This window comes from Oncorhynchus gorbuscha, linkage group LG06 (genome assembly GCF_021184085.1).
Source record: "Oncorhynchus gorbuscha isolate QuinsamMale2020 ecotype Even-year linkage group LG06, OgorEven_v1.0, whole genome shotgun sequence".
NCBI lineage: Eukaryota > Metazoa > Chordata > Actinopteri > Salmoniformes > Salmonidae > Oncorhynchus > Oncorhynchus gorbuscha.
This window is the reverse complement of record NC_060178.1, coordinates 21,816,021-21,839,377: the sequence shown is the minus strand read 5'-3', so window position 1 is coordinate 21,839,377 and position 23,357 is coordinate 21,816,021. Positions and strand designations below refer to the sequence as shown.

General features: G+C 44.5%; 2 protein-coding genes across 3 annotated transcripts in view; one reads left to right on the top strand and one right to left on the bottom strand.

Annotated features, from left to right (window-relative positions):
* Positions 1-23,126, top strand: part of LOC124037351 (transcriptional enhancer factor TEF-3-like) — a 31,784-nt gene extending 8,658 nt beyond the window's left edge. The window contains exons 3-13 of the mRNA XM_046352056.1: positions 6,733-6,797; positions 7,895-7,957; positions 10,862-10,873; positions 11,680-11,796; positions 11,936-11,958; positions 14,085-14,146; positions 14,311-14,441; positions 14,697-14,870; positions 19,616-19,756; positions 21,401-21,553; positions 22,134-23,126. Of these exons, the coding sequence (XP_046208012.1) occupies positions 6,733-6,797; positions 7,895-7,957; positions 10,862-10,873; positions 11,680-11,796; positions 11,936-11,958; positions 14,085-14,146; positions 14,311-14,441; positions 14,697-14,870; positions 19,616-19,756; positions 21,401-21,553; positions 22,134-22,247 (1,055 nt within the window). The 3' untranslated portion in view covers positions 22,248-23,126. The remainder of the gene's footprint in view (positions 1-6,732; positions 6,798-7,894; positions 7,958-10,861; positions 10,874-11,679; positions 11,797-11,935; positions 11,959-14,084; positions 14,147-14,310; positions 14,442-14,696; positions 14,871-19,615; positions 19,757-21,400; positions 21,554-22,133) is intronic.
* Positions 1-23,357, bottom strand: part of LOC124037684 (phospholipid phosphatase 2-like) — a 126,174-nt gene that overhangs the window by 92,316 nt on the left and 10,501 nt on the right. The window lies entirely within an intron of this gene.

Sequence of the window (23,357 nt, the reverse complement as noted above, 5' to 3'; positions counted from 1 at the left end):
AAGCGGCTTGCTGTGCTTGTGCACGTGTGCTCTCTGTCTAACAGAGATGGTTTGTGTGTTACAAAGTGGCTGGCATGTTTGGCCTAATCATGTCGATCCCATGGAACGCCACTGTTCAGAATAGATGGAGAGTAAGAAGCTGGGTCCTCTGTTGTCATCTGTGCTGGAGTCTGGAGTGGCTAGCGAGGCTGGGATGGCTATGTGCTATGGTGTGAGTGGATGTCCTCTAGCGTCATGAGGGTGTGAGTGTTTGTACACAGAGGTCAAGTACAAACAAGTACAAATACACACACACACATAATAACCCAGTACGCCCCCATGGGGCAGGCAGCAGAGAGAACAGATACAGGCCCAGTGCTGCAGCAGGCAGGGCAGTCAGGGTGTTGGTATGTGAGGAATGCTCTGGGAAGGAGAGAACACAGAGAGCAGAGAGAGCAGGGACTGACCGTTCGGGGACAGAGAGGAACCCTGCCTTGAGAGGAGGCAGATTTATGACAGGGATGGAGGGGAGGGTTGCACCTGCACCTTCGCGTGACACATCCTGCACCCACCACTAACCCCTCTGACCTTTCCCTGAGGATGTGAGGGGACCAAGGGTGTTTCTTGGAGCTCCCAGATGATCTCTAGACCAGCCGCGTTCCCAGAGTCGGTCACTGCTCTGCTCTGGAGAACTTGGATCCTATTTCCTGATCCCAGTCTCTAACCTACCTGACCTAAACCAGTGAGTTGGCCAAGGACAGGCTGCTGCTCCGTCACCCCCTCTGGAGTCTAGACACCACCCATTCAGTTGACACAGTCACACGATCACACGATAATGACCTCATCATTGTGCTATTGAATGACTACTTCTCAGTGTCTCTGATCTGTCTAGATCATTTTAAAATCATACCACCCGTCCATTTCTGGGAGTGCCAGGGACATCTGATATATAGTGCATTCGGAAAGTATTCAGACCCCTTGACTTTTTTAGACCCCTTGACTTTTTTTAAATCTACACACAATACCCTATAATGACAAAGCGAAAACAGGGTTTTAGAAATTTTTGCACATTTATAAAAAATATATAAAACAAATACCTTATTTACATAAGTATTCAGACACTTTGTTGAGACTCAGAATTGAGCTCAAGTGCATTCTGTGTCCATTGATCATTCTTGAGATGTTTTTACAACTTGATTGGAGTCCACCTGGGGTAAATTCAATTAATTGGACATGATTTGGAAAGGCACACACCTGTCTATATAAAGGTCCCACAGTTGACAGTGCATGTCATAGCAATAACCAAGCCATCAGGTCGAAGGAATTGTCTGTAGATCTCAGAGACAGGATTGTGTCGAACAACAGATCTGGGGAAGGGTACCAAAATATTTCTGCAGCATTCCCCAAGAACACAGTGGTCTCCATCATTCTTAAATGGAAGAACTGAGCAATTGGGGGAGAATGGACTTGGTCAGGGAGGTGACCAAGAACCCGATGGTCACTCTGACAGAGCTCCAGAGTTCCTCTGTGGAGATGGGAGAACCTTCCAAAAGGACAACAATCTCTGCAGCACTCCACCAATCAGGCCTTTATGGTAGAGTGGCCTGACGGAAGCCACTACTCAGTAAAAGACACATGACAGCCCGTTTGGAGTTTGCCAAAAGGCACCCAGAGGACTCTCAAACCATGAGAATCAAGATTCTCTGGTCTGATGAAACCAAGCTTGAACTCTTTGGCCTGATTGCCAAGCATCACATCTGGAGGAAACCTGGCACCATCCCTACGGTGAAGCATGGTGGTGGCAGCATCATGCTATGGGGAAGTTTTTCAGCGTCAGGGACTGGGAGACTGGTCAGGATCGAGGGTAAATATGAATGGAGTACAGAGAGATCTTTGATGAAAACCTGCTCCAGAGCACTCAGAACCTCAGACTGGGCCTAAGGTTCACCTTCCAACAGGACAATGGCCCTAAGCACATAGCCAGGATAATACACAAGAAGCTCCAGGACAAGTCTCTGAATGTCCTTGAGTGTCCAAGCCAGAGCCCAGACTTAAACCCGATCAATCATCTCTGGAGAGACCTGAAAATAGCTGTGAAGCGACGCTCCCCATCCAACCTGACAGAGCTTGAGAGGATCTGCAGAGAATAATGGGATACATTTCCCAAATACAGGTGTGCCATGCTTGTAGCGTCATACCCAAGAAGACTCAAGGCTGTAATCACTGCCAGAGGTACTTCAGCAAAGTACTGAGTAAAGGGTCTGAATACTTATGTAAATTTGATATTTCAGTTTTGTATTTTTAATACATTTGCAAAACATTTTGCTTTGTCATTATCAGGTATTGTGTGTAGATTGATTAGGAGAAAAAAACGAATCAATTTTTAAATAAGCCTGTAACGTAACAAAATATGGAAAAAGTCATGGGGGCCAAATACTTTCCAAATGCATTGTAAACACATGAACACCAGCCTCTTTAACAGCTCATTAATGACTAGGTTTAATGGTAACAAATACAGGATGCTAATTTTGAATGGGCTGAGTGGACTGGGAGGATGTCATGTGTGTAGAGACTTTGTGTGACAGTATGTGAACATAATGCCAAATCTTGGCTCAAATTATTTTATAAGCACAATGCCAAAAATCTGGATTCCACTCAAGTCACCCCAGAGACCTCCCCAAGTCACCCCAGAGACCTCCCCAAGTCACCCCAGAGACCTCCCCAAGTCTTCACAGAGACCTCCCCAAGTCACCCCAGAGACCTCGCCAAGTCTTCACAGAGATCTCGCCAAGTCACCCCAGAGACCTCTCCAAGTCTTCAGTGATCTCGCCAAGTCACCCCAGAGACCTCGCCAAGTCTTCACAGAGATCTCGCAAGTCACCCCAGAGACCTCCCCAAGTCACCCCAGAGACCTCGCCAAGTCACCCCAGAGACCTCGCCAAGTCACCCCAGAGACCTCCCCAAGTCACCCCAGAGACCTCCCCAAGTCTTCAGAGACCTCCCCAAGTCACCCCAGAGACCTCCCCAAGTCTTCACAGTGATCTCGCCAAGTCACCCCAGAGACCTCCCCAAGTCTTCACAGTGATCTCGCCAAGTCACCCCAGAGACCTCGCCAAGTCTTCACAGAGATCTCGCCAAGTCTTCAGAGACCTCCCCAAGTCACCCCAGAGACCTCGCCAAGTCTTCACAGAGATCTCGCAAGTCACCCCAGAGACCTCCCCAAGTCACCCCAGAGACCTCGCCAAGTCACCCCAGAGACCTCGCCAAGTCACCCCAGAGACCTCCCCAAGTCACCCCAGAGACCTCCCCAAGTCTTCAGAGACCTCCCCAAGTCACCCCAGAGACCTCCCCAAGTCTTCACAGTGATCTCGCCAAGTCACCCCAGAGACCTCCCCAAGTCTTCACAGTGATCTCGCCAAGTCACCCCAGAGACCTCGCCAAGTCTTCACAGAGATCTCGCCAAGTCACCCCAGAGACCTCCCCAAGTCACCCCAGAGACCTCCAAGTCACCCCAGAGACCTCCCCAAGTCACCCCAGAGACCTCCCCAAGTCACCCCAGAGACCTCCCCAAGTATTTACAGAGATCTCCCCAAGTCTTCACAGTGATCTCCCCAAGTCACCCCAGTGACCTCGCCAAGTCTTCACAGAGACCTCGCCAAGTCTTCACAGAGACCTCGCCAAGTCTTCACAGAGACCTCGCCAAGTCTTCACAGTGACCTCGCCAAGTCTTCACAGAGACCTCGCCAAGTCTTCACAGAGACCTCGCCATGTCTTCACAGAGACCTCGCCAAGTCTTCACAGTGACCTCGCCAAGTCTTCACAGAGACCTCCCCAAGTCTTCACAGAGACCTCGCCAAGTCTTCACAGAGACCTCGCCAAGTCACCCCAGAGACCTCCCCAAGTCTTCACAGAGACCTCCCCAAGTCTTCACAGAGACCTCTCCCAGTCTTCACAGTGACCTCGCCAAGTCTTCACAGAGACCTCGCCAAGTCTTCACAGTGACCTCGCCAAGTCTTCACAGTGACCTCGCCAAGTCTTCACAGAGACCTCGCCAAGTCTTCACAGTGACCTCGCCAAGTCTTCACAGTGACCTCGCCAAGTCTTCACAGTGACCTCGCCAAGTCTTCCCAGTGACCTCGCCAAGTCTTCACAGAGACCTCGCCAAGTCTTCACAGAGACCTCGCCAAGTCTTCACAGAGACCTCGCCAAGTCTTCACAGTGACCTCGCCAAGTCTTCACAGTGACCTCGCCAAGTCTTCACAGTGACCTCGCCAAGTCTTCACAGAGACCTCGCCAAGTCTTCACAGTGACCTCACAAAAAGTATTTGCCTGTTTTCAGTCAGCAACTGCAAAGTGCACAAGAAATGTGGAACACTTTTTTTAATCCAAAGGGATTAAAGAAATATGTATTGAGGTGCTCAAACAATTGGTGAGCGAGTGATAAACACTGAACGCTTGAGCAGTTCCAGCCCGGAAATGAGATTCAGAGTGAATGAGTGCCGTGACTGGGCTGTGTGTGGAGACATAAGGAGACTGAGAGAAAGGTTTAAGTCCATAAAAGCATGACACAAAGGGAGCCCTACAGGTGTGTGTGTGTGTGTTTGTGTGCATAAAGAGGTTACAATCGCCCTCCTTAATTTAAACTATTTTGTGAACATGTCGCCAAATTCACCGCAATGGCCTCTAATGCTAACAGCTGCCACTTTCATAAGTCGTAAATTTGCCTGCAGTGGACTAGTCCCCTATTAAATTTTAACACTGTTAGGGATTGATTAGTGGAAAGTTACTGTATGTCGGAACAAACACCATCCGCTAGAACTTTATCCCCAGCAGCGAGGCTCAGAAGAGAGCTGGAGAAACTATGTTTTGCATTCCATTCAGAGGTTGCTTCCCAAATGGCACTCTATTCCCTATATAGTGCATTACTTTTCACCAGGGCTCTGGTAATAGGGTACCCTTTGGAGTTCAAGTTGAATCTTATCACTTTTATTGCCTACCAGTGTTTCTGGGGCTTCTTCCTCGACGTAACTGGGCATTCTGATTGGTCAGACGGGGTAGGGTCGGGTTTTCTGACCCAAGCATCACTATGTGAGGAAATTATTATGCTGGTTGTTCCACATTGCGTTGCGTGACTGATCTCTGTGTTAATTCACATGGAGATGTGGTGTGACAGGGAAAAATTAGTGTTTAAGAGGTGGTGCAAACTCGACTCTTCTACAGCTGGGAGGCACGCTGTGTGTGTGTGTGTGTGTGTGTGTGTGTGTGTGTGTGTGTGTGTGTGTGTGTGTGTGTGTGTGTGTGTGTGTGTGTGTGTGTGTGTGTGTGTGTGTGTGTGTGTGTGTGTGTGTGTGTGTGTGTGTGTGTGTGTGTGTGTGTGTGTGTGTGTGTGTGTGTGTGTGGTACCAGTCAAAAGTTTGGACACCTACTCATTCAAGGGTTTTTCTTTGTTTGTACTATTTTCTACATTGTACAATAATGGTGAATACATCAAAACTATAAAATAACATATGGAATAATGTAGTAACCAAAAAAGTGTTCAAGTATATTTTAGATTCTTCAAAGTAGACACACTTTGCCTTGATGACAGCTTTACACACTCTTGGCATTCTCTCAACCAGGTTCACCTGGAATGCTTTTTCAACAGTCTTGACAGAGTTCCCACATATGCTGAGCACTTGTTTACTGCTTTTCCTTCACTTTGCAGTCCAACTCATCCCAAACCATCTCAAGCTGGTTGAGAGAATGCCAAGAGTGTGCAAAGCTGTCATCAAGGCAAAGGGTGGCTACTTTGAATAATCTCAAATATATTTTAATTTGTTTAACACTTTTTTGATTACTACATGATTCCATATGTGTTATTTCATAGTTTTGATGTCTTGAGTATTATTCTACAATGTAGAAAATAATAAAAATAAAGAAAAACCCTTGAATGAGAAGGTGTGTCCAAACTTTTGACTGGTACTGTATGTGTGTGTGCATGTGTGTACAGGGCCAGGGAAAGAGGTGAGAGGCCACATGACCATTGAAACAAGTCCCTTGCCCTGTAACCAAAGCCTTGATGGAGAAACAAGCCTAAGATTTACTGCAGGCGTATTCTATAAACATTGACACACACAGACCAGCTGCCGAGCGGCCTCTCCAGGCCAGGCCTCCTTCGTCACTCTCTGTGGCTGTGGTGTCTCCTCTGAGCCCGGCCTGGGATCGCATGGCTGCTATACCCCTTCACCTGCTCAGCCAATGTGACCTGTCTTTCAGCAGCACCAGCCCCACAGGGTACACAGACCAGGGCAAGCACACACACACAAGTGCGGTTGCACACACATGTACGTACTTGCACATACACACCCACACACTTGCGTTTACACAAATACACACTTTTACTGATAACACATCTACATACACACACACTTACACCAATACAAACACATACAGGACACATTAGCACAGACTCAGACACCCCTCCCACCTCTGCAGCTGATTTTGCTAGCCAACCACGTCCAGCATGCTGATGATAAGTTAGCAGTACCTCATCATCCCCTAGCTGACCTATCCTCCTACTGACACCATGCCAAGCCTGTTGCATTTACATACATTCAACAAGGATTTACACTGTTGGACATATCACTATGAACTAATAAACTAAATCAAACTTTGCATGTAAACAAATCCACAAATATATCATTATATATTGAATAACTTTACATTTTCTTAATGCAAATAATGTTATTAATGTCAATGTGCTGGCTCTTTCAGGACGAAACGAGCTGATAGCACGGTACATCAAGCTACGCACAGGGAAGACGCGGACAAGAAAGCAGGTGGGTTTCGTAACACCACTCCACTTTTCCCCTATATGTTTCCTGCCCTTTCTCCCAAACCATGTGCAACCCCTTAAACAACCCACTCACTCCACGCTGTCTCCAATCAGGAGCTGGATAAAACCCAGAGAGGGCTAGGGGGAAGCCATGACAGCAGGAAATGATGCTGCTGTCACTCCGACACATTCCCGAGCCCCAACCCTGTTCTCATGCTGAAATGGGCCTCTCTTGAGTGATTTAGAGGGCCGGGGCCCAATGCACAGATGCTACAGGATCAGACGACTGTGTGTTCTTCACCACTTCACCTAGCACGTGGCCCAGCCTCATTAGGAGAGCAAGAAGCAGAGGAATACAGGATCTTTACGGCAGAGAGGACACTGTAGAGGCCTGGATGGGGCAGAGATTTGGACCCTATCTGGGACATGGGATTTCGAGAGATTGAGACTATAAGGTTTTATCTGCAAAAGATGATTCTGAGATAATTGGCTTTAAAGTTCCAAACCCTCATTGGTTTGAATGGTGTCAGCTATTTTTTATCTTTTATTATTTTGAACTTAACAACTTGAGTTGGGGGTAGTTAGAGTACTATATAGGCAAAGAACATTGAACTGAACAAGGCTATGTCAATAACATTTTGACAAAAATGCAGAGAACCTTACTGTTCCAAGCTATTGATTTGATATGGAGGGACTGACTGACATATTGGCACTGACTGATGTTGCATTATATAGAGAGAGAGGGAAAGGGGTCCATCTGTGTCCCTTTATGTTAAGATGAGATGGGGGGGAAAGAGGGAGAGGGGTTGGAGTTGACAATGAGTTGAGGAAGGGTAGAGTGAGAGGGGAAGGGGGACACCTGCTGGTCTAGCAGTGGCCAGGGCCATGAACAATTCAGTTTGGCTTTCTTAATAAGTGACATATTGGTACCAAAAGTCTCAAGACAATGACATCATAGAATGAGAAAAGGAATATTATTGTTTGTTGTACATTTGGCGCCAACATGGAGGATAGTTGGCCGAACCCTGTACAGCGCATCTGCCATAGACCTGATCAGACCTAATCTCTCTATTTTTCTCTATGCCTCTCTCTCTCCTCCAGGTGTCCAGTCACATCCAGGTGCTAGCGCGACGGAAGGCCCGGGAGATCCAGGTGAAGCTGAAGGTACGCTACGTGAGTCTCCCCCCTTTTTGAATCTTGAACCTGTGCACTGCATTGTGGGTTGGCTTGAACGGCTAGTACCATAGCAATGGAATGGGTAGAAAAATGAATCAAACAGGTTCTAAATTCTGGAAGATTTACATGGATCCACCGATATAACAGAGCAATTCGACCTTTTAGAACACAAGTCATCCACATTCTGAACAACCTCTCCAATGTCTGCCATGCCACATACCATGGTGTTACAGTAGGGACCTTGCTTTCAATGGGAATGTCAATGTCTACCATTCTAACCATTCCAATTGTATGACTGCTACAGCAGGTGGCAGATGTTTTTAAGTTAGGGGTATTCAACCTGGGGTCTGCCTCCCCCCTAAGAGTCCACTGAGGTACTGCAGGGGGTCCGCAAAAATATTTGTATAAAAATATATCCCTAGCAACAACAGAATAAAGGAATGTTGAATTACATACCTACAGTAGAAAAGAAGAATCTTCTTTCTAATTATTTCAACTGTATTTATTAATCCAAATATTGAGCAAATTACACTCATTGGCACAGAGTCTATGTCCAAAGGGCTTCTTAACAGCTTCTACCCCCAAGCCATTAGACTCCTGAAAAGCTAATCAAATGTCTACCCAGACAATTTGCATTGTCCCCACCCCACAGCCATTTTTACGCTGCTGCTACTCTGTTTATTATCTGTGCATAGTCACTTTACCTCTACCTACATGTACATATTACCTCAATTACCTCGACTAACCTTTACTCCCCTACATTGACTCTGTACCGGTACCCCCTGTATATAGCCTCCACATTGACTCTGTACCGGTACCCCCTGTATATAGCCTCCACATTGACTCTGTACCGGTACCCCCTGTATATAACCTCCACATTGACTCTGTACCGGTACCCCCTGTATATAACCTCCATATTGACTCTGTACCGGTACCCCCTGTATATAGCCTGCATATTGACTCTGTACCGGTACCCCCTGTATATAGCCTCCACATTGACTCTGTACCGGTACCCCTGTATATAACCTCCACATTGACTCTGTACCGGTACCCCCTGTTTATAACCTCCACATTGACTCTGTACCGGTACCCCCTGTATATAGCCTCCACATTGACTCTGTACCGGTACCCCCTGTATATAACCTCCACATTGACTCTGTACCGGTACCCCCTGTATATAACCTCCACATTGACTCTGTACCGGTACCCCCTGTATATAACCTCCACATTGACTCTGTACCGGTACCCCCTGTATATAGCCTGCATATTGACTCTGTACCGGTACCCCCTGTATATAACCTCCACATTGACTCTGTACCGGTACCCCCTGTATATAACCTCCACATTGACTCTGTACCGGTACCCCCTGTATTTAACCTCCACATTGACTCTGTACCGGTACCCCCTGTATATAACCTCCACATTGACTCTGTACCGGTACCCCCTGTATATAACCTCCACATTGACTCTGTACCGGTACCCCCTGTATATAACCTCCACATTGACTCTGTACCGGTACCCCCTGTATATAACCTCCACATTGACTCTGTACCGGTACCCCTGTATATAACCTCCACATTGACTCTGTACCGGTACCCCCTGTATATAACCTCCACATTGACTCTGTACCGGTACCCCTGTATATAACCTCCACATTGACTCTGTACCGGTACCCCCTGTATATAACCTCCACATTGACTCTGTACCGGTACCCCCTGTATATAACCTCCACATTGACTCTGTACCGGTACCCCCTGTATATAGCCTCCACATTGACTCTGTACCGGTACCCCCTGTATATAACCTCCACATTGACTCTGTACCGGTACACCCTGTATATAGCCTCGTTACTGTTATTTTATTGTTGCTCCTTAATTGTTATTTTTAAAACTCTTTAAAAAAAAATTACATTTTACTTCAATTTATTTTAGTAAATACACTTTTTTTCTGAACTGCATTGTTGGTTAAGGGCTTGTAAGCAAGCATTTCACTGTAAGGTCTACACTTGTATTCGGCGCATGTGACAAATAAAATTTGATTTGATTCAATTACACTCAATGGAGTATCTGACATGGGCTTTGAAAAAGCACCCGCTACCAGTGCAGAAAGTGCCGCTGGCTGCTGCTAAGCTTTCTTGACTTGATTAATGTTTTGCCAGCACACAGCTAACCTTCATTTAACCAGCTAAACAGCTGTTCTTAGTGAAAATGTGTTTGGAGTTACCTTTCTAGCTACTAGGCTATGTTAGTTTACACTTCCTCTTCCAATTATATGGATTTGGGAGGTCAAAATAATAATAACAAATGATCAAATCCATTCATTTTAAGATGTCGATTACCTCTCCTTGCTATTCACCTGATAAAACAAGATGTGTTTTGCTCATTTTCCTGGGCAAGAAAAGGTTTAAAAAGCCTATTTTAAAGTGTGAAGTTGTTGTGTTGTTGGGGAGGCTGTGGAGCTGCTTGGCTGTAGCCATGGTGTCGTTCTAAAGCCACAGAGTGCAGATCATCAGGAAGGCTTCCTGTGACCTTCATGCCATGTTATTCTCTTCTCATTTTTAGGTTTGATTCCATGAAATAAATGACTCAATACACCATGGCCTTGATAGCCATGAATTCGATATGGAATTTCTAATGGTTCCCATTCCAAACATTTCAGTACAAACAATATGGAAAGACAAAACAATGACAAACAGAGAGTGGGTTGTATTTAATAGCACCACCTTAATTCGTGTGGGTGTTATATGGAATGCTTAGTCCTGTGATGCATATCTACAAATGACCACAGTAAATGTGGATACGCTCCAGCATCCCTGGCCTGAGGCTTGCTGTGCACGATATGAACAAATGCGTTTGTCAGGAGAGAAATTAATTTTTGTATTGTTCCTTCCAGGCATTTCATTTGGTAAGTATCTCAATAAAAGTGTTCCTGTTTGGTGGGTGAAAGCTTTCCTAACACCGTCCGCCCCTAGCACTTTCTTAGTTTACGTTTCTTACCGCAGACATGCACGCAAACACACACAACACAACACAGCTCTCCGTCACCTTGGACGGTGGCCACTGGGCCAGAACTGGCAGGGCCCAGCATTGGTCACAAGGCATCCTCCGACAGGTCTTTTTAAATACATCTTTCTTGTAACTGAGAACACTACCAAATGTACTCCCCATATTTCAGCTATGCCCTTGTGTCAGCTGGTTCTGGGAACAAGATTGTGCCGTGTGGCCTAGCATTATGTGGCTGAGAGTGTTAGTAGTCCTCGATGAGTTGGAAACTGCTCAAGTCGGCATGATGGACACACGCACAACAGAACAATAACGTTATATCATAGACAGGAATGACTGCTGTTTCTGGTAGCCACCATGTCACCTGTTTACTGTTAACATTTAGCCACAAACTAGCTTGATCATTACCATTAGCATAGAGCTAGCCCTCGACATGCTCGACCCAGCTCCCACTGTGACCTCTAGCAGAGACATGGGCCACTTGTCAACACCCCCCGGCCTCTGCCAAAGCAATAAACCTTACTCTCAACCTCGGGGATCTTGACTGCAATATTACCCATCCTCCCAGCCCAGCCCCTATGATCAACCTGGCTTTCACCCCTCATTTCCCACCCAACAAACAACATAACGAGGCTAGTATTCCCACAGGGTGCTGACTATAATGGAGAGCGTGACCTGACCCCTGGGCCTTGCTGTGTGTGTCTGCAGGACCAGGCTGCCAAAGACAAGGCCCTCCAGAGTATGGCCACCATCTCCGCCACCGCCTTCCAGAACAAGATGGCTCTGCAGGGGCTGTCCAGGCCGCCGTACCCCACTGCTGGTGGTGTGAGTAGTGTGCGCAGACAGACAGACACACACACCCTGTCATTGAGCAACACTGGGGGATACATAAACAGTAGAACGATAGGTGGTGTCATATAGAGTGTATGTAATAAAATATGTTTCCATGTTTTCCTTTTCCCAGTTTTGGCATGGCGGTCCTGAAGAGTAAGTTACAACCCTATGTGTGTGTGTGTGTGTGTGTATAGGGCTGTTGCGGTGACCATATTTCTGCAAGACTGGCAGTCATGAGTCATGACCGCAGTAAAATTCCACATGACCAGTAAGCCACGGTAATCTCCTCTTATGCACTCTGGACATGCGTTGGTACTATCCAACTCGCTAACGACTGTCAGGTCACTAATGGCCTGGTACCCAGCGCTCTATTGTCCCTTTAACCACTCTGACATCAATGCAAAATCACAACAAACACTTATCATCAAAACAGTATGTGCTTTTGAAACTCACCTTACTGTGATCGATCAATTTGAAGAAAGAAGTTCAACAACAGGTTGAAACAGTGGAAAACATGATCGTTGTGGATGTTGTTTCAAAGCCAAACCCAACGAAATGGACAGCTTATTAGAGCTTATGCATTGGCCAAAATATGAGCCCATGTCCGTAAAAAAAAAGGAATTACAAAATTACCCACTGCAGGATTTTTTTTTTAAACACAGATTTAAATGTATTTGGTACATAATTGATCTAGCCTATGCTCCAAAATGTAAACAATTCTAATAATGGCTTTTGAATGTGAACTTTATTATTATGCATACTGGATGTTACCTTCTGCTACACTCCAAACTTGCTGTATAGTCTGGGAGAGAACGTATAGGCCTTGGCGATGCTGTTCAAATTGATTGTGCAGTGCGACTTGGTTAGCCTAAAATTATAGTGAGTTTTTATTTGATTTTGAATGCCGTGATTATTTTTATTTTCTTAATTAATAGGCTGAAACGTTACCTTCAAGAACAGAATATCTCACCCCTATGCGTTTCCATCTCCTCCATTCCTTTCTCAAGCGCACAGAGAGGGTCTGTCAACTGTTTAATTAAATATGTTTTTTTGTGAAAACGTGTTAATGTTTCCAAACAGATTTAACTTTGTTCCCCAGATTAAGTACGGGGTAACTACAGGAACAGGGTTGGAGAACCCATGGCATACAGAGTTTAGCCAAATTGGGCAGAATATCAGCTGCAAGCCCTCAAAAGGTGGTTGACGCGTGGAGTAAAACATGCATTCTTATAAGATGTAACGAAGACGCAATGAGTCAGGAAACCAGTGCATTTGGTGAGTTTAATATGACCGAACATAGAGTGAAACTACAACCACCCGTTACATTGCGACATAAAACAATACTACCTTATGGGTGACAACAACGGAGTGCTAGATAAAGGGGGAGTGATCAGGGAAGTGATGAAGTCCAGGTGCGACTAATGATGAGGCGCAGGTGTGCGTAATGATGGGTTGCCAGGTCCGGTGATTAGTAGACTAGCGACCTCGAGCACTGTGTTGACTTCTAAGACATTCGCAGGTTTGTGTCATCTCACTAAAGTTGCCAAACAACTCTAAATCTAGCGTATAGGACCTATTTCAAATGGTCGCTTTTCCGCTCAACATAACCACTTCATATGCGCACTTGCTCTGGAATGGGAGAAATATTATTTCTATTTCATTAAGCTACGTTCAAATATATTCTTCTTACTATAAAGTAATGGCAAGGGACTTATAAGCATATCCTGTCAGCTAAATGAACTAGCTTACAGCCTATATCATGGTGCATAGCCAGATAACATACAGAAGGCCAAATCATATTCTGTTCTTCTGAAATACATTTCCTTCATATCATGTTTCTTTAAACCTGCCTAAAATACATAATGGATTTGTTGTGGTGGTTTATATTATTAGACTGTATTAAACTGTAGCTGTTCCAAAGGCACATCAGAGGCTTGTATGTGTGGAGGCCTGGAGATACTAAACATGTTTATATTAATTAACGATAAATTACCGTCATTTTCATGACCATAACCAGCTGACAAAATGGAATGATACCCTATGCCTGCGTGTGAGCCTCTCTGACTGTCAGTAAAAAGGCATAGGCCTACTGCCACTGAATAAATAGAAATCACAATCTGTCAAAACTGAATGTGACAGAGTAACATCTTAACACGTTTATTTAAATGGCACTTTCGTTAATGAACCCGAGCCCCCAGTGTGTTTAACAGTCTGCCGGTCTAGTCGTGTGTGCGAGGGGTCAGGGTGTAATGTGTCTACTGCCTGTCTTGTCTCTCCAGCATTAAGCCCTTTTCCCAGCAGAGTTACGCCATGCAGACGTCCGGCCCACCCCCCATAACAGGTGGGTTTTCTCAGCTTCCCATGTCCCCATGTGTCGACAGACGTTGTCATGGTCTGCAAGTGACGAAGAGCTCCAAAAAAGCTCAGAGAAACTGACAGTATGCAACAACATTTTTCAAACCGATGGTATGTTCTGTTACTCTGCGCCACCCCCCTCTTCTTCAGGCTATGAGAGCATGGCAGGCCTGTCCATGTCACCGGGCGCCCCCCCGTGGCAGGGGCGGAGTATCGCCAGCTCCAAACTCCGCATGCTAGAGTTCTCTGCCTTCCTGGAGCAGCCTCAGGACCCAGAGACTGTGAGTAGTAATTTAGTAGCCACTCGCCCTGCCTAATAAGCCTCCACATTCATATTCATCTCACTTAGTTGATAGGGACCCTTTCAGTGCTCATCAATGTAAAAGTTTGAGACATAAAGAAAAACAATCTCTTCCTTTTCATCCAACCCTTTCCCTAAAGCTGTAATGTGAACTTCCTCACACCATGACTGCATCTTGACCATGAACTGAATCAGTGCTCTGAAATTAATCAACATCTCTCTCTCTGTTTTCCAGTTTAACAAGCACCTGTTTGTGCACATCGGTCAGTCCAACCCCACCTTCAGTGACCCGTACCTGGAGGCAGTGGACATCCGTCAGATCTACGATAAGTTCCCTGAGAAGAAGGGAGGGCTGAAGGAGCTGTTTGAGAAGGGGCAGCCAGACACTTTCTTTCTTGTCAAGTTCTGGGTGAGTCCAAGCAGAATCAAATCAGAGGTGTGTGTTAGTGGGCACATTGTAGTGTGTGTGGGTGAGTCTCTGCTTTCTGAATAGAATATTGGAAAGGGACTCGAAACAAAGAATTAGTCGCAGCACAAAAGGGGAACTGAGAGTATTTTGTAAGGTAAAGGTTTTTGTAGCACTCTCCTCAGTAGTTAATGACCTAAATGTGTTAGGTGTTGGGTTAACTTTAGCACTGGATCTAAAGGAATTTAGTAACGATTTCAGTTTGAAGCATATGAAGTCATTGATTAAGATCTGGCTGTTTTCTGCTCATGGGTACAGTGGGTAGAGGGCACATTGTAGCGTGTGTGACCGCAGCCTTTGGTGCGAGAGTGGCAGGGCTTCTCTTTCACTGGGGAAATCTGAGCCTGGGCACCTGTCCCCTCGCTATTAGGCTGGATCCACTTATTTATAGGTCCCTCAGAGCGAGAGAGTGTAAGGGAGAAAAGTGTGTGTGTAGTGTTACGAGGAGCTGGGATGCAGGGGTAGTGAGAAAAGGACATGAGAGAGAGAACAGAGTCCACTGTGTCCATCTCCTCTGATCACTTCTTTCCCATGTGGATAACTTACTTCAGAAACACAACTCATACAGGCTCTATTCTACAGAATAGAGATTTTCAGAGCTTGATTATCATGTTTCCAGTCACACCTTTACATTCCAACTCTATATTCCATTATGATCTCTCCCCCAGTTGGCTTGTACTAACTAACTGATGTGTTAGTCACCCTCACATGCTATTTTGTGACGTTATTTATTGTAGAGAGATAAAAGACATTAGTGAGTGACAGAAACCCATTGTGTCCGATAAGCCATTCATCAATAGGACACCCGCTTACTTCATGTCAGAGCTCTGATAGACTCCAGAACCCATGACATACAGTACCTTCAGAAAGTATTCACACCCCTTTACTTCATGTCAGAGCTCTGATAGACTCCAGAACCCATGACATACAGTACCTTCAGAAAGTATTCACACCCCTTTACTTCATGTCAGAGCTCTGATAGACTCCAGAACCCATGACATACAGTACCTTCAGAAAGTATTCACACCCCTTTACTTCATGTCAGAGCTCTGATAGACTCCAGAACCCATGACATACAGTACCTTCAGAAAGTATTCACACCCCTTTACTTCATGTCAGAGCTCTGATAGACTCCAGAACCCATGACATACAGTACCTTCAGAAAGTATTCACACCCCTTTACTTCATGTCAGAGCTCTGATAGACTCCAGAACCCATGACATACAGTACCTTCAGAAAGTATTCACACCCCTTTACTTCATGTCAGAGCTCTGATAGACTCCAGAACCCATGACATACAGTACCTTCAGAAAGTATTCACACCCCTTTACTTCATGTCAGAGCTCTGATAGACTCCAGAACCCATGACATACAGTACCTTCAGAAAGTATTCACACCCCTTTACTTCATGTCAGAGCTCTGATAGACTCCAGAACCCATGACATACAGTACCTTCAGAAAGTATTCACACCCCTTTACTTCATGTCAGAGCTCTGATAGACTCCAGAACCCATGACATACAGTACCTTCAGAAAGTATTCACACCCCTTTACTTCATGTCAGAGCTCTGATAGACTCCAGAACCCATGACATACAGTACCTTCAGAAAGTATTCACACCCCTTTACTTCATGTCAGAGCTCTGATAGACTCCAGAACCCATGGCATACAGTACCTTCAGAAAGTATTCACACCCCTTTACCTCACTCCTTACTTTGTTGTGTTACAGCTTGAATTTAAAATGGATTACATTTAGATTTTGTCACTGGCCAACACACAATACCTCATGTCAAAGTGGAATTCAGTTTTTATAAATGATTGTAAATGAATTACAAATGAAAAGCTGAGATGTCTAGAGTCAAGTATTCAACCCATTTGTTATGGCAAGCCTAAATAAGTTCAGGGGTAAAAATGTGCTTAACAAGTCGCATAATAAGTTGTATAGACTCACTCTGTGTGCAATAATGGTGTTTAACATGATTTTTTATGACTACCTCATGTCTGCACCCCACACATACAATTATCAGAAATGTTCCTCAGTCAGGCAGTGAATTTCAAACACTGATTCAACTACAAAGATGAGAGGTTTTCCAATGCCTCGCAAAGAAGTGCACCTATTGGTAGATGGATATAAATTGAAAAAGCAAACATTGAATATCCCTTTGAGCATGATGAAGTTATTAGTTACACTATGGATGGTGTATCAATAGTCCCAGTCACTACTAAGATACAGGCATCCTTCTTAACTTCGTTGCCAGAGAGGAAGGAAAACTACTTAGGGATTTCATTGTAAGGCCAATGGTGACTTTAAAACAGTTTTATGGTTTTGATAGGAGAAAGTTAAGGAGGGATCAACGTTGTAGTTTCTCCACAACACTAACCTAATTGACAGAGTGAAAGGAAGGAAGCATGTACAGAATAAAAATATTCCAAAACATGCATCCTGTTTGCAACAAGGCACTAAAGTAATACTGCAAAAAATGTAGCAAAGAAATAAACTTTTTGTCCTGAATACAAAGTGTTGTGTTTGGGGAAAATGTTACATAACACATCACTGAGTACCACTCTTCACATTTTTAAGCATGGTGGTGGCTGCATCATGTTATGGGTATGCTTGTCATTGGCAAGGACTAGTGAGTTATTTTTAGGATAAAAAGAAATGGAATAGCGCTAAGCACAGGCAAAATCCTTGTTCCGTCTGCTTTCCAACAGACACTAAGAGACATTCACCTTTCAGCAGGACAATAACCTTAAACACAAGGCCAAATATACACTGGAGTTGCTTATCAAGACAACATTGAATGTTCCTGAGTGATCTAGTTACAGTTTTGACTTAAATCGGCATGGAAATCAATGGCAAGACCTTGAAAATGTCTGTCTAGCAATGATCAATAACCAACTTGACAGCGCTTGAATAGTTCTTTACCCAGAAAGACTCACAGCTGTAATCGCTGCCAAAGGTGATTCTAACATGTATTGACTCAGGGGTGTGAATACTTATGTAAATCTGAGATTTCTGTATTTCATGTTCAATACACTTGCAGAAATGTCTAAAAACATGTTTTTACTTTGTCATTAAGGGGTATTGTGTGTTGGTGGGTGACAGAGAAATCTATTTAATCCAGTTTAAATTCAGCCTGCAGCAGCAAAATGTGGAACGTCAAGGGTTATGAATTCTTTCTGAAGGCACTGTATGCAGCTATCCCAGATTGACTGGAGAAACTAGCCCATATGACTGCTGCTAGTGACAGATGCATCACCTCAACATATATCTTATTATAGTGGGTCTGATTGTCCTGAGGGGGCTCTCCAACCCTCATGACACCCATGACAAAACACACACAGACAAACAACCAACCAACATCTGGACATTTCAACAGCTACGCTGAGTACAAAAGAAGAAATAAAAAGCAACCTTATCTGAGGTGACTACCTCGTTTCCTTCTTCCGCCTTCATAAAGTGAGAAAGAAAACCCAGTTCTATCGAGGCGGCCAACCAGCCACCCGGGCATGACTTGGGGGCGTCCTGAGGCTCTGGCTAGTTGTCATGGCGACTGTGACAGGCTGCTGGCCCGTCTCCAAAGCTATGGCATTCTAGATTGAATTTCCAGCTCCCCGACCGGCGCTGCCTTCTCCCCACAGCGCCCGTGGCCCTGTCCTAACGGATTGTCTCGCGCCTTTGAAGTGCCCGGAGAATCCGATTTGAGCCGGCCCTTGTAAATTGTTACACAGGAGCCCGGCCTGGCTGATCTAATCAGCCAATTGAGGGCTGTTGATTATAATTGGATGAATTCCCTCGCAGGCCGTTAGGGAAGTGGGGAGCGCAGGTTCGGGGAGGGTCACTGGGCCCTGGGGATGAAGACAAATGAGAGAATCACAGGAGCGAGGGATGAAGACTAGGAGCGGGGCGATGAAGAGAGGCTGAGCGCTGTATTAATGGCCCATTAGGAGACAAGGGCCTGAGAGGGTAAAAGGTAAAGCCCTCTGTGTCTGTACTCCTCTACCATGACAGAGATGACGCCTCGTCTCGATGTAAAATATTATATAGCATCAGATTACACTCACCCCCATCATTCCCTTAACCATTAGGAGGGACAAAAATATATCTGACCCAGTATCAGTGACTAGGAGCAGATTCTGCCTTCTTAGACAGACATGAGGTGGGATGCACCTGACGAAGAGAGTCCCGTCTGGCACTAACGCCACAGCTAGACACAGCATCTTGGGAATGCAGAGGCTGGATTGGCAGCCTAAATTATGTCAACACAGGCCAGGCCAATAGATGCTGCTTGGCTTTGCAGAGCGTTAGTTGCAGGCTTTGTTGAGCCGTCACACATTTTGGGTAACATGTTTCAGGAAGCCAACAGAAGCACACACACACTTTTCCCTGTTCCTTGAAAACAAAGTCTATTAAATTAGAAGGACCGGACATTACTGAAAGAAAGATTGATGTATAACGACTGAAGTAGATTTCTGTTGAGGTTTTTGATTGAACTGTCCAGAACTAAAAATGTGTCTCGTCTTAGACTGGCAGGTTGTTCGAACAGTGCCTTATCCTCTTGCTAAGACTGACAGGTTGTGTGTGTGGCCTGTGTGGACCTCCTCCTGTCTTTCCTGTACTGTCCTCTGTTCAATAAAAGAGAGGGGGGAGGTTGTTGTTGACTGTGTGGTTCCTTTCTCTCTCTGCAGGCCGATCTGAGTGCCAACCTGCAGGAAGACAGAGGTTTCTTCTACGGCGTGTCCAGTCAGTACGAGAGCTCTGAGAACATGATAATCACCTCCTCCACCAAGGTCTGCTCCTTTGGAAAGCAAGTGGTGGAGAAAGTAGAGGTGAGAGACACCAGAAGGATTACTCTAGCTCCATCAGTACCTGTCCCAGACCTGCTGTTTTCAACTCTCTAGAAACAGCAGGAGTGGTAGAGATACTCTTAATGATTGGCTATGAAAAGCCAACTGACATTTACTCCTGAGGTGCTGACTTGCTGCACCCTCAACAACTACTGTGATTATTATTTGACTATGCTGGTCATTTCTGAACATTTGAACATCTTTGCCATGTTCTGTTATTATCTCCACCCGGCACAGCCAGAAGAGGACTGGCCACCCCTCATAGCCTTGTTTCTTCCTAGGTTTTGGCCTTTCTAGGGAGTTTTTCCTAGCCGCCGTGCTTCTACACCTGCATTGCTTGCTGTTTGGGGTTTTAGGCTGGGTTTCCGTACAGCACTTTGAGCACTGTAAGAAGGGCTTTATAAATCAATTTGATTTGATCAGTAGAGACTAAAAAGTACTTGTAAAAAAAACAACAATGAAGAAATACATACCATAGATGTAGATAAAGACTGATGTAGGTACAGTAGATACAGTAACATATATGGATTATGTAGAGCTTTGGGTCCAGGATTGGCATAAAAAATAGATATTTTAGACCTGTTATCTCTCCACACTTCACTGACTCTTGACTGCTGATCGAACACAGGTTCTAGTTTGCTGGTAAACTTAGGTAAGTATTTGACCTGGTACTAAAATATAAGGGGATTTGAATGATTGACAATTGAACTGATTGGCGGGGTCAACATTTGAGGTCAATGACTGTGATTATTATCCTTCTGCGAATGAATAATAACCCAACCAGTGGCTGTGATGGATTCAACTCACTATTCTCCTGCTCTGTGGTCCAGAACAGACATCACAAGACAACACGTACATTGTGATGCTGTGGTGGACAGGCAACACAGAACAAAGGTGTTCTGTCCCAAATGGTACCCTATTCCCTAGTTAGTGCACCACTTTTGATCAGCCCTATGGGTTCTGGTCAAAAGTAGTGCACACTATAGCGAATAGGATGCCATTTGGGACAGAACACCTTTGTTCTGTGTTGCCTGTCCACCACAGCATCACTGTTATCCCTACAAAGATGTTGTACAACACTCAAACACATACACATATTCACATGGATATTGAGGGGAAGCCAAGCCAGTCATCTACTATAATGTAATAACATTCAACAGTCATTATGGTAGGTATTATCAATAGACTATATTTAAGCAAAAAGGTACCTGGGGTGTTTGTGGTATATGGCCAATACCACGGCTAAGGGTTGTTCTTAAGCGCGACGCAACGCAGAGTGCCTGGATACAGCCCTTAGCTGTGGTATATTGGCCATATACCACAAACACCCGAGGTGCGTTATTGATATTATAAACTGGTTACCAACGTCATTAGATCATTAAAAATAAACGTTTTGTCATACCCGTAGTATACGGCCTGATATACCACGACTGTCAGCCAATGAGCATTCAGGGCTTGAACCACCCAGTTTATAATTAGTGTTATCTATCAGGTACATATGACATGCCTTTAATTGCATCTATGAGGGCTATAATATAGTTTTAATGTGATCTCTCTAGGACCATGTCCTGGTATATTGAACATACAGTATATCATATATTGGATACATTGTGTGTGTGTCCCCAGACGGAATATGCACGGTTTGAGAATGGGCGGTATGTGTTCAGGATCCACCGGTCCCCACTGTGTGAATACATGATCAACTTCATCCACAAGCTCAAACACCTGCCAGAGAAGTACATGATGAACAGTGTACTGGAGAACTTCACCATCCTACAGGTAAAGGCGCACGCACACAATTACCATCTATCATTCAAATATTGTAGCAGACAACTGTTTACTTGTCAACCACCTGCTTGAAGAGTTTTCAATACAGAAGCAGAAGAGATTGAGAGCAAGGAGAGTACCACCATAGTAACAATGTGATCATCAATATAAGGGTTCATGTCACTGTCCATTCCATTGGCAACTGCAGTCCAGACACAATGACCATATTGAAACCACACAGCAGATCACATCGCAACATGTTATTAGGTTCTCAATGGGCTGATTTAGCCCATATTAAACATGAGCTGCACACACGCGTATCAATGCTATGGAGTATGCAACAAGTGCATCTTTTAGGGATAGAACAATGATATGGTGAAAGTATTGTTCTCAAAAGGAGCTCATACATTTTGACAGTTCGCTTTTGTGTAATTGCTTGTACCACTCTGTCAGTGAGAGATGAAACCGACCTTTATGCAAAATAAACTCATTTGAATCGCTTAAAAATGTATATCTTTGAGAAATGTGTGTAGTAGTAGTATTATAGTTAGTGGTGTAAAAGAACTGTGCATGTGGGTCTGTCTCTCTGCAGGTTGTGATCAACAGGGACACACTGGAGACCCTGCTGTGTATAGCCTATGTCTTTGAGGTGTCTACTAGTGAGCATGGAGCCCAGCACCATATTTACCGGCTGGTCAAAGACTGAGACAGCCCTGTGGACAGAGAACCACTATAGACCAACAACACCCCAACCATGGACAATCTCTGCTGTAAGCTGCAAGCACAATACGATTGTCTGTCAGGACCCAAAGAAGCACTGGGCGGGTTGCTTGCCCACTGAAACTAATGTGGAAGAGTTGGCTTGGGAGCTGGAGTGAACTATACCACTGTGTTATGTGAAAGAGAGGAGCAGAGGGTGGGAACCTTCATTGTGGTATATCTGTATGTACAAGGGGAGCCAAATGTCAAGACAATGCATGAGAAATTGTTGTTTTTCATCTCATATTACTAGTGCTTGCTTGTTTTGATTTAGTTTCATTTTAGACAGCTGCATGAGCGGTATTTGTTTTGTCCATGGCCGCCACCTAGTGACTTCTAATGTATATTACACACAGGGCAAGAGGACGAAAGGAGAACTGGAAAGCAAGACTGCACATTTATAGTATTGTTTTGGTGCCAATGTTTGTATTATTTGAGTAAAAATATGTACAGTACCACAGCTATCTCCCCTGAAGAATCATCTCTATTGATGAAAATCAGTGAAGATTATGATATAAATAAATATTGTATCTGCCAGGTTTGATGATCAAATTAAATGTTGGACTATTGTTGAATGAAATTGAGCACAACTCACATACAGTAGATAACTCTGCTTGAATCAGTAATTGAAGTTGACTAGCTACAGTATGAAGAAACTGTAATCTATTTTTGGCACTGAACTGAAGTTTAAGATGGAAATACCCTTCACATATCATACTTAACTGATCAGGTTGCTTGTTTTTTGTTCTTAATGTGATCTATTGAGACTAATATATGAACATGTCATACTATTGTTATACCTGTAATAAAACGATGATACAAATGAGTTCTCAGGTAAGTTTCAAACATAACAATACAAAATGCATCAATGTTGTTAAACTCCTGAGTGGAGCAGCGGTCTAAGGCACTGTATCTCAATGCAGAGTGGTGATACAGCAAAGTGTGTTTTCTACTACTTTCGCGGTTATTTGACCATATTAGCTCAGGCCGTGTTCGAGACGAGTAAAACCGTAATGTATCTTCGGTAAATTGTGACTGACTAGTCTATAAATGACAA